The 12,606-nt window shown below is 33.7% G+C and overlaps 1 protein-coding gene and 1 long non-coding RNA gene across 2 annotated transcripts; both read right to left on the reverse strand.

Moving 5' to 3' along the window:
• Positions 1–5,908: 5,908 nt before the first annotated feature.
• Positions 5,909–6,442, reverse strand: LOC143446910 (uncharacterized). Its single transcript, XR_013113988.1, has 3 exons — positions 6,310–6,442; positions 6,196–6,229; positions 5,909–6,044 (listed from the first exon to the last, which is right to left on the reverse strand). It is a non-coding gene; the product is annotated as an uncharacterized LOC143446910 (long non-coding RNA).
• Positions 6,443–6,583: 141 nt separating this feature from the next.
• Positions 6,584–12,138, reverse strand: LOC143445010 (uncharacterized). The gene is made up of 14 exons (XM_076943800.1): positions 12,075–12,138; positions 11,921–12,030; positions 11,761–11,818; positions 11,464–11,655; positions 11,202–11,359; positions 11,000–11,135; positions 8,760–8,879; positions 8,209–8,294; positions 7,427–7,670; positions 7,297–7,314; positions 7,155–7,211; positions 6,881–6,924; positions 6,720–6,768; positions 6,584–6,678 (listed from the first exon to the last, which is right to left on the reverse strand). The coding sequence occupies exons 1-14, from the start codon at positions 12,136–12,138 to the stop codon at positions 6,584–6,586; spliced, it is 1,431 nt and encodes a 476-aa protein (XP_076799915.1).
• Positions 12,139–12,606: the final 468 nt, after the last annotated feature.

Raw genomic sequence — 12,606 nt, forward strand, 5'->3', positions numbered from 1 at the left:
TTAAGGTCACTCACAATGAGGCTTCAACACTTAGCAGTGAATGCGTACATGAAACAGCAACTAGTGGAAACATTTTCTCATTTTAAACCCTAAAGTGATGTTGTTTGCTGATCAAATATGTGATTTGAACATACGTTTTGTGTAAACAGGGTTTCAGCATTGTGATAAGCAGCTAACTGCTAACATCAAGCATTTAATATAACGCAAATATGTTACAGCGCAATAAAACCATAGAACTTGGTATTTCACGATAAAATAATTATGTTTAAATATCGATCAAACCAAAAATTAAACAAAACACGTTGAGCTAAAATAACCTACTGAGTGAACTCTGTTTCTAGTCGTATGGCATGTACTTGGCACAATACTGTAGCCAGGCACAGTGACAAGCTATGAGAAAGTTCTTAATTTATCCAAAATTACCTAAAGATGTTGTCAACAAATTAACTCAAGTATTTCTACCAGGTTCGCTTCATCTTTCTGTTGGGTTAACTTTTAAGTATTTTAGTTCTGAGTTACTCGACCGCTGGAAATAAAGAAATCAGAAATGAGACATGACAGACAGGAAATGACGTGACATGATCAAAGTCAGACGCGACAATCATGGACTTCGATGTTTTTCTCAGCGTCACAGTCACAGGCCGACATATGGCAGAAGCACAACAAACACATACAATGAAGCGCATCGTATTCCACGGTATTCTTTGCCGAACATCAAAAAAAGGCATTCTTGCAAGTACTTGTATTTGTTAACTTGTAAATTATTTGCGCAGAAACCTTTATAATATCAGCACAATGCAGCATTTATGTTACGTAAAACCCAATTTAAACCAGGAATAGCAGCTCCTTTTGCGGTGAACCCCCACACCAGAGACACACTTGAGTGTTGTTTGATGTATTTAAAATCAATTCACAAAAAGGATGAACACTCACGGCAATAAAACGAACTACTACTACTTCAAAAACCTCCTCGAGACTTAACACTCGAAACCGAACTGACCCATTTACTTTGAACAAGTTAGGAAAAATTATGTAATTAGCGGGGAAAGCCGGCTGTACCACTGGTGCGGGCAACAAAAGCGACAAGAACAAATTTTAACCGTGTTAAACCCCGTTACTGTAAAACTAAAAGCAAACACAACAACTACACGCGGCAAAATAAACAAATTATGATAACAGGACAACAAATAAACACAAAACAACCAAATTATATTGAAAAAACAAACCCTTTTTGAGTAAAGAGAACTAAAACAAACAAACAAACAAACCAATTGATAAACCACATAAGACAAATGCACAAACGATAACTCAAGAGGTGCCAAAAATTCAAACTAGTGCTCAAACACAGACTAAATATAGTAACAAGAATAAATGTATTGTAGTCACATTTTTTACTAAAATCCTGCAAAACTGCCTATTTACAAAGGATAGCAATCAAAGTAACTGCAAAGTCATAAAGCTATTTGTCTTTCATATCTTTTTTTAAAAATGAAACACAATCTTAATTTGAACTGCTCTGTAGTGTCAACATTTACTGCTTTTTAAAATCCAGCAACTTGTTGCAAACTATTTTTGGTTTAAATGCTGAGGCGATGGATTATGTTTGCTGATCAAACAGATACGACCTAAAGGTAAACCTTCCTGGGCAAACAAAGCTTCAGCATTCGCATTCGCAGCTAATGTTGTAAATACAATTGTACAATTGTTGCGAACTAACGACTTTACTAAACTAACGAACTTACTTTGTCAGATATGCATAGGTGGGCAGTACTATAGCGGTACTATAGTACCGAATTAATGTACTTTAATGTACTTACTGGGGTACTTTAAAAAAGCACCGGATTTCTGTACCGAATTACTTTTTTCACGAACTTTCAGTCGGTCCCGGTACTCATTACTTTTGACGTGATAATTTCAAAATTTTAATAAGTATGTTTTCAAACATAAATGGTAATTAATCCTTAATATTAACTTTAGCATCTGTTGATCTTTTTTAATCTAGAAATATCAAGTAAAAATGCAAGCGATTAACGTCACATATGTTTTGACCTTGAGTAACCTTTACCGGAGGCATAATAGCGGCAAATATTACATTTGCAGCAGCATCTTTTACCCGAAGAGTAACGGTACCGAGTACCGACAAAGTACCGAACTACTTTTTTTAAATAGTACCGAATACCGGAACCGTCGGTACATTTTGTGCAAAGTACTGTACCGTTACTTACGATACTTTCAAAGTACCGACTGCCCACTTCTGCTGGTTTCTATGGCAACGTTAAATCTACTTCAAACTGTGTGTTACTTTATTGTCTATACCCCACTTGTCCATAAAGTATATTCACCTGGTTACCTAGTTATTTTCACCTATTGTATTGGTAACATTATTGTCCACGTAACAGTAAAGGGAATGTAACACCGCGTTGCCGATACGTAGATGTGTCACCTTGTGTAACGTTCAGTATGTTTTAAATAATTTTAGTTAAATTTTAGTTCACGTTTTATAAGCTTTTAAGCTGGGTTTCGCACCCGACCAAGAAGGTTGTTGTTTGCTTTCCTTTGCCGTCAACAAATTTAGTTTAAAACTCTAATAATCTAGAATAGCGACCTAACTACGTCTCCTGCGTCATAGCAGGTATACACTTATTATCAGTAGCAAACAATTGCGGAACAATCTTTAATTTTTCTAAAAGCTACTACAGATGCTGCCAACATATTTAAATCAAGTATTTTTACCAAGTTTTAACACCTTTCTTATCTTTCTTTTTCAACGAAGTTGTAACTTGACCAGTTACGTTAGTTAGCTGCTTAGCGCTTTAGTTTTGACATAAGTTACTCTATATTTGCATGTGACTACTTCCGTGTATAATGCTGTTGTTTTTCACCTATGCGGTTATACGTATACGTATATTAGTAACCCACACATACGTCATCTGACAGTTGCAGTTTCGCCAGTAGTCCTACGTCATCAGATAGATGCTCATACTCAGAAAAGGAATAGACGTGACGTGAGTCAGAGCTGACGTTCGAAAAGCGTCTTAGGGAAAACCGGCTTCAATAAGTTTTATCAAAGCGATGTCATAAGTGTCTTACTAATAGGTCTTGCTCGAAGTGTAGGCGATTGATCTGTTTTTCGACCAATTGCTTCTCTTTAGTAATTTGGCCATTAAATAGAGCAAAGATTTTATGTCCTATCCAGGTATTTCACTTTTCCTTAAGTCCCCGTATATTCTTGTAAAAAAGCCGGGTCCGGACAAGCACAGAAGCACTCATTGAGCATTGAGCATTGAGCATTGAGCATTGAGCATTGAGCATTGAGCATTGAGCTCATAAGCATCTAAACAATGTTGATTTATTATAAAAAGAAGAAATGTTTTTCATGTTCCCTTACACGAGTGCACTTAGTGTTGTCTGGATCTTGAGATTAATTTTAATTGAACTGTAAAACAAATTTTAAATTAAATTTAATTTGTTGGTGTATAAAGTTAATAATTTTTTGACATTTTTAACTAAAATTTTAATTATAACTTAATGTTTAATTTTTTGTTTTTTGTTGAAATTTAAAATTTCAATCAAAAATATATGTCTTAAGTCAAATGTGTTTCGAATATTTCTTTTCAAACTGTTCTAAAAAGTTGTGTTATCGTTTCTTTATCTAATCGCAAATTTCTAAACAGTTTGCAACTACATCCGGGAGTTCGGAATTCGGAGTAAAGGAGTTAAAAATTATCAGTTTTAAAAATTAATTTTAAACACCATTTGATGTGGCGCCCCCAAGCACAAAATAAAACTCTTTGGCACAACTTAAACTCGACAATGATTCCTTGAGCTCTAGCCCCGGTTACCAAGTTCTTAACAACAACAACACCACCAAGTAACAACACCAAGTTTTGAAATATATCCGTGTTTTTTGTAAAAAAATTGTGGGTTTAAAAGTTGGTCACAGGACATTTTCAATGAATATTGTAATAGTAATAATAAACAGTAATAATCAGCATGTATTATCAGTATTATGTGACTCTGTCTGCCGCTGGTTGGTTATAGCAGAAGGATGTGGTCGACTCATACTTCTAAAGTTGTGAAAAGTCGTACATTGACTGATCTTGCAGCTTTCAACCAGCGGCATTTAGATTCAACCATTTAGAAAAAAACTCTTAAATGCTTTATTATTACATAAGACTTACAATTATCAAAAACTTGACAAAGTAGACGAACTCTTCGGTATACGTTATTTAAACGAGGTCGCCACTTAGATCTAGGACTAACTTTATTTTTGCAAAACCTTATTGCGTCACCACTTAAATTCTTCAGAAGATAATTTCGCAGCAATTTAAACAATCAACAATGAAAAAACTTACGGAATGAATGAACTTACAGACATAAAAGCAATCAAACTAAGTTCCATTAAAAGTTATTTATAGCTTCAATTCATAAAAATTAATATGTTTATGCAATGATTGCACGTAATACTTACAAAACACTTAATACTTGAATATTAAAATGAAATTATGTTGATAAAAACTTAATTCATTATTTCGATATTATTCATAGAGAGCATAAACAAAAGCATAATTCTAAACACTGTTAGATCACAATAGAAAACTCAAACTATTAATTACTAATTAATAGACGGAAAATAGAAAAAGTTGTTAAGTACAATGGCGCTGTAACAATGAACACGACCACTACAAACACAGAAACGATAAAATAAAATAACCTGCCGCAATAGTGGCGCAATAGTGGCACAAGACCAGTAAAAACACGTCCAAAAACAATGTAAGTGCTATTTCCTTATTATAAACTAGCGGTTCCCAACCTTTTTTGCAGCTCGTACCCCTTAGTCTGGTCAGAGCATTCATTGTACCACCAAAAAAATTCTGATGGAATTTTTCTTTATATATTGCTAAATTAAATTCCTTTTATAGCTCAATTAAACGTTAAACCGGTATTTCACACAAAAATCATAATTTGTGGCTCAAGGATCTTCGTACCCCCAAGGGGTACGAGTACCATTACTTGGGAACCCCTGTTATAAACGATATACGCAGTCATATAACTTTGAGCAACTACAGTGGCATGCAAAAGGTTGAGATGCTGTGAACAGTGAAGGATTTTCACTTTGGCTGGTTATGGCAATCATTACATGCACGTTGGAATGTTAAGTTTAAAAACGCATTTCTGCATTCTTTATCTATTACATCACAATACATTGATGGTACCAGGCCAAGTAAGATAGCGGTTTACTATCTGGCGTTTATGGGTGGTTTCGGAAAGATGCCAAAAATATAAAGAATCGCTATTAAAAGTTTCTATGGTTTGTTTCAGCAAAATAAAATTTTAATGTTTTGACAAAAATGTTTAAGTAAAAATGCATGAGGGGAAATGCATGAAGTATTCCGCATAACGCGAATACAAACTATGTGGAACATAAAAGTAGTCGCTGATTGAAAAAATTTGGGATAAAATGGAAACAGTTCACAGGATGAACTTCATAGTCCACAACTGCACTGTAGCAATTTAAAAAACAAACAAGGACAGATAATGGGGTATTAGACAAAACAATCAATGCAGCATTTATCGGAAAATATTTCCAAGAATTTTTGTAACGAAAACTACCGACTTTAAAATTAAAATCTCAACGTGGTTTATATTATACAAGCTATCTATGACATAACAAACAAGATACAGAAATAATAGAAGTATGTAAGTTTTTGCAAATCAATTTCTATGAGTTGTTGATTTCATCATAAGGCCCTTCAACATTTTCATATCTTCTTAATGCGTTCTGTTGTCCATGATTGTGAAGCAAAATTTAATAGAAATATACTTTTGAAATCATATTTTTACTTTAGCTTTGATTTTTATGATTTAGTTCAAACACTTCAGTTTAATTTTCCTCACCTCAGTATGAACACGTGGAGTAGTGATGACGTCATCATAAGCACCTTCAATGTTCTCATATCTTTTGGAACTACTTGATGTATTTCCTTGATTGTTCGAATCAGCATTGGATTCTTCCCCATTCAAGACAATGTAACCTGCATTGTCTGCGTAATAAAGTGTTCAATTGGTCAAATTTTACTTTAGTATGATGTTGTTTCTATGTTACAGTATTTGTTACCTCCACAATAAACATTATATTGTGGTGTTAGGCTGTTATTTGTATAACTCATAAAAATTGTAAATAAGATAATTTACCAGTTTCCAGCTGAGAATTTGAATCTCTGTTTCTCTGCAAAAATCAAACAAAGTAAGATTCAAGCAGCTGCAATCAATGCTGCTGAGTAATATTTAAAATAAAACAGGAATTACCAAGTGACCAGTTGTGCTTCCATTAATGGCAAGGTATCCATTTTCATCTGCAGATTTATAAACACAAAAAATAGTTTATAATTCTTACAAAAACAGTCATGAAGATTACGAAACTCGTTAACCTTTGTCATGTTACTATTCAAATCAAAATGAAAAATTTACTCCAGCTTTTGAATAAATGAAGCAAATATGAGCAAGGTTGCAAAATTGCAATTCGCAATTCAAATTTGCAATTCTTGCAAAAGCAATCATGAAGATTTTGAAACTCCTAAATCTATGCAACGTAACTGTTTACTTTCCTGATTTGAATAGATGACAATAGTTCACTTGAAAATTCTTCATGGAAAAATTTCGTGTTACTTAATATTTCTATAGAACAATCAGTCAGAGCAAATATTATGAGGTCATACCTTCAGCTGGACCAACTACTTCATAATTCCTTTGGTTATCTGAGTTAATCTGCGATCATTTATAACTTTAATTAGATTTCAAAACACATGAAGCCATTCAATGTATAATAAATTGTTACAATAATCATTTCCATTATAATATATACAAAAATTTTGATTACTTGGATTGAATAATTTCCATCAACATCAATGTAACCAGGTTGATCTGGAAAAATAAACAATGTTTTGTAAGTAACATGAGCATATGCACATATAAAAGCAAATAAAAATATAACTACTAACGTTAACTAGACTATAATAGAAATAAAAACATGAACAAATTAGCAAATTGTTATTAAATAGCTTTGAAAAATAATGATCATTTTTGACACCATTTTATAAAAACATATTTAAAGTTATTTGAAGTATCAGTTGTGGCCTAAAGAATAATGGCACCTGTCAATACGCGGTTGCCACTGACAGTAGGATACATTTCATTAGACTGACTTCCATCTGTGTACATAGCAAGAATACAGAGAAAAGAATTTATAAACTAACGAAAAAAAGTTTTTTAAAACATTGACCAAAAACAACGTACATTTAAGATAGTCACAAACTGCAAATGGAGATAAAATAAAAACAATTTTGGAATATAAATATAAAAACCTAAGTTCCAAGCAAGCCAGTTTCAACAAAATAATCAAACAAATCCAAAACAATAAACAAACTTTTCTTCTGAGTTGCACTCCATCTATAAACACCATAACCGGCTGCACATAAAATGAGCACCACAACACCAGCAATAATCCCAGCAATTGCACCAGTGGAGAGACCAGGAGTGCCAGGTGGTTCCCCATTGCCATCTGTATTGTCCACAACTTCAATGTGAAAGAGTAAAACACTATTCGAGAATAAACTGCTGCTGGAAGATTTCACGGTGAGCTCGTATCTTCCATTGTCTGAATTTGTTACCTGTAGCGATTATAGTATTTTTATTTTGATGTCATTAACTTGACGACCAGCAGTAATCCATGAGTTGCAATTGTAAGTGCTGCAGATGATAGCTTGCTTCAGCTCAAAGCTTATCGTTAACTACTGTTAGGAAGGGCTATATAATTATTAGTGCACAGCACAAGTCAGTTAGTTACCAATTTATTAATTAAATTATCAATGCACACTTTTTTTCATGAAAAGACTGATTACAATATTGTTAAACTGATGCAGTAAATTTAATAAAAGTAGAAATTTGTAATGAATTTAATAATTTAGCTGTAAGCCAATAACCTTGCAATGTAAGTTAAATTTGTAATTACTTTGTTACTTCAACAGTAAACTTACAGAGTATACTTATTTCCTATGTCTACCCCAGAATTTTACCCAGAGTTTCCAGCAAACTTAGTCCATAAGAACAAAAAAATTTTATTTCATAAGTTTTAATAAATTAATTCAACTGTATCTGTACATGGTCGTTGGTTTATAAGATTGCACAAAACTTATGCCAATTACTCACTTGTGTTCGAGTGAATGTGAAAGTTTGTTGGCCTTGGTCACCAGTTGATTCTATAGTCATTAAAACATCACCTGCCACCGATGATCCTGGTAAATAAATTAGTCTACTTTTTCATCAAAATTGAAAACAATGCTGGCTGGTGCTAACAGCAGACTAACGAGTGTTAAACTACTTAGAAGTTGCTTTGGGTGATGTCACCTCCAAACTAAAAATGTTGATTATTACAGCAAAAACTTTCAATACTGTCTTCATAACTGTTTGACCAATTTTTAGAAAATTTGTATTTTTGTTTTTCTTTAAAAAAGGTTTCAAGTTAAGCAATAACTTTTTTGCTTAGTGGTTTAAGAGTAAATCAAAAAAGCCCTTAATTTTGAGCCATCCTAAATTGTGAAATGACATCCAAAAAAGCATAATATTTAAACTCAAGATAACTTTATAATAAAGACCTGTTCAACACATCAAAGTACTGTAAGTACAGGTCGCAAATAGCTCTTGTTGAGTTCACCACATCCTGATAAATAAATGACCATAGAAATCAAGTCAAAAGTTACCATTTTTGCTCAATGATATGAACAGTGAGTTTGGATTCGAGAAAAACACAACAGAGCAGATTTCAGTTTCATTCAAATTCCAATTACAAGTTGGAATTTTATCATCCTGTGTTGCAGCGTCTGGAAATACAAACATTAGTTTTATTGGGCAAGATCATCAAAATTTAGATATGTAAAACAGGTTTATGTTAAAAATCTGGTTTATAAAACATAGTTACTTTTGCAAGCTATTACAGTGAAATTAGCCCATTAAAAAATTAAAATCTTTTTTAATAAAAAGTTTAAAACATCTACTTCATTGTATAAAAGCATGCACATGTAAAATTAAATGTTGATTGCATATGCTACACATTGATATAAATAATGTAAAGGTAAATATGCATCTAATTTGATTTTCTAAACATCACTCATTCAAACCAATTACAAAGCAACCCATGCATAGAAAATGTACAGGTTTAATAAAAGCAAATGCCAGTGAAACATCAGCAATAATTATCAAAAAGCTTTAATAATCAAAATGTACAAAAAACAACTTCAATTTACTTTGTTCTATTTAAATAGTCTTTAAAGAAATGATTCCAGTTGCATCGCTACAACTGTTATCATGTAAATTACAAGTTCATACATCTACATTACACAGGGAAAGAAATATATCATACTCAATTAAACTTCCAATTAATGAACAGCAAACAATTCAAACATTACAGAAACATCTTTTGACAAACATTAGAGAGTTAGAAAGTTGGACAAAGTTAGTTAGATAAATAAAAAAGTTAATGTTAGATATTTAATTTGTCAGTTAAACATTTGATGTAGATTATTACCTAAACCATTACTTTCTGTTTGGCTTGTTAAACCATTTATAGACTTTTCAGCATGTTATGACTTTTGTGCATATATTTGTCTACAGTTGGCAAAAGTATTACTGCCATGCTATCAACTTTGTTCTACTCATTTCTTGGGTTCCATGACATTTGACCGCAGGAATTCGACCGCGAACAAACTAACCGGGAACAGACTGACCGGAATGAAAATTGACCGGGAGGTAAATTGACCGTGCAAGTGCTGAATTATTGTGTTTAAGTTGATGGTAGTATATGATATGTAAAGTAAATATTTGTTTGTAACTAATTCCTTTGTTTTTTACAAAATTGTTTTTTATTTCAATACACATTGAAACATTTATTGAAATAAACAGAAATATTTCCGGAAATACGAGTAACAACATTAAAAGAAGTTCACTGCAAAACACATATGACACTGCATAATAAGGGCACTAAAATTTACACAAGCTGTTATTTGACAAATAAGGAAGTTTATTGCGCAAATTGTAGGTTGTGGGCGATGCCTCTGAGAAAATCTAATATGTCACGGTGTGCAAAATCTTCAACGATGGTTTGAAGTCGCGCATCCAGATCCTTGTATTATCTCCTTTTGGCAGGAGGCCCTTGGGCACAGAGCGCCTCAATCTTGTTTTTGTTTATGTTCTGCAATTTCCTCAAAGCTTCTATAAATTTCCAAATGGTTGGGTGTTGCATTGATAACATCTTGTTTATTAGATTGTGGTGACCTTCAACTTTGTTGTTGGTTCTGGCGTCGCCATTTAACACCCGAACATGGACGTACATCAGGCTTCAACTTACAACTTCGTCTAATGTCCAACTCTTTTTGCAATTTACAATTATTAGTATAACCATAACCAAGACTTAAAACTAGGGGAGTCCTGACGTACAGATTCAATCTGACAATTTACTTAACTAAAGTGTCCATTGTTATTACAATGAGTCCATTGTTACTACATGACATAGGCTACAACGCATTGTTTCATAATCTCATCAAACAACTCATCTAGACCGGGAAAATGGATGTAACAATAGGAAATCTATGAATAAAGGTGAAAAACCCGTAGGGTCACCCTACACCTTACAAGGGGCCAACAAACCCTACGAGTGGCAACCTTGACTGCAATACACATACTAAATTGGCTGGGATTAAAGCTAGTGAATGATAGTGAATTAGAATTTTGACCTTTTGACGGCCAATTTGTCGCCGGCCAATTTATCGACGGTTAATTTGATCGCCGGCCAATTTGATGCCGGTCAGTTGACCACTACCAGTTGTCGCCGGTGAATTTGTTCAGTCAATTCTTGTGATCCCCATTTCTTGTCTGTTTACAGCATTACATTTATAGTTGGTAAACTCTAATGTAAATTTTTTATCCTGAAACATCTTTTACTCACATAGTACATCCACAATATATTCCAACGATCTTCCACTTGAACCAGGATAAACATCAGTATAAGGAGTAACAGCCTGACATGAGATTACTTTGTTGTTGTCACTTCTTTGTAATGAAGACAATATGAGTTGTTCCCCCTTTGTAAAATTGGTGTCATGTTACAAAAGTAGAAATGTAAATACAAGGTCAAATAATTGATTCACCTGTGTCGTATTGTAGCTCTTTCCTCCAATATAGAATCGAGAAGTATTTCCAGCAGGAATGACATCATTGTAATTACAAGTCAGATGGAAACCATCTCCTTCAAGCACAGTCAGTTTATTGCCATCACTTAAACTGCTTGCAAGGGATACATTAGGAGCTGAATAAAAAATAATGTTAGTTTCAGTAATGACTGTAAACAGCTTTCATTACTTAGGGTTAGCTTATCATTTGTAGTTTATGACAACAAAAATAATTAGAAACCTGTCCAACATTGCAGAGTATCTTCACCACTCCATTCTGCTGAAGCCAGACAAGTAGTGTCACTAGATGTCAGCATTGCACCATTTGAGTAAAACAATTCTCCTCCGTTAGAACAAGTAAACTTTCCTGGTGAGCTGAATATCTTAGAAGTTGCATCCACAATAACATCATATGGAAGTGAGGAGTTACAATCTGCGGCAAATTGCACATCTATTAGTATCAAATGTATGAAGCAGCATAATTAAGTAGGCCTACTTTATATTACAATGTCAGTGCAAGTTTTTTGGCCATGCATGCCTGATATATTCATTATGGCTACTGTTTGACCTCGTACTATGCCAGTTTCTACAAAACTCTGAGTTGCGTTTAAAATTCAGTCATTTACATAAATTTTAAACACAATACCTTGCAAAGTCCTAGTGATAGGACCTGGTGTGGTTGCAGTCGTGCATCTTACTTCAATATTCAAATTCCCAGCAACAAGTGGTTGAGTGACTGTCAATGTTGTTATTATGTGACTTGTTCCATCAATTGTTTGTTGAGTGCAAGTGATGCTGTCATATGTGCCTGGTGATAGAGCAACACATCCACCAAATAATCCTGAGTAAAACCGAGCACCACTTCCACTGTCCAGCTCTCCTCCATAGAACCAAGCACATGAATCAGTAGAATCATTTGGTGTTGGAAAATGAGCAGTTACAATGAGATTGTTGAAACCAGTTGCCAATGGATTGTACGGAGGATCAATGCTGATTGTTGTGATTGCTGCTGCTCTCAAAACACCTGGTTAAAATTATTTCGCAAAATTAGGATTTCTCGCTTCTTGATTTCTTAACATGGCTTTAACCGTAATTCATTTAAACTTCATTTTAGCTGCTGGTTTACTTAAGCAATTTACTTTACGAAGCAGGATAAAACTTAGTGGAGGGTGCGATTAACCCCCGTCTCAAACAGTCAGGAGTAGCTCAGTTAAAAAGATAAAGGTGATTTCCTGCCTTGAATGGCTCTGGGGCAAGTTTAAATTGAGGGGCAAGTCCAAAAACAAATTGGCCTGAGATATAATATAGTTAGTATAGTGTATGTAGTTGTCAGTAAATATAGTGGTGAAAGAATTTGTACTAATAATAATAGTGTATGTAGTTG

Source organism: Clavelina lepadiformis, chromosome 2, assembly GCF_947623445.1.
Source record: "Clavelina lepadiformis chromosome 2, kaClaLepa1.1, whole genome shotgun sequence".
NCBI classification, from domain to species: Eukaryota; Metazoa; Chordata; class Ascidiacea; order Aplousobranchia; family Clavelinidae; genus Clavelina; species Clavelina lepadiformis.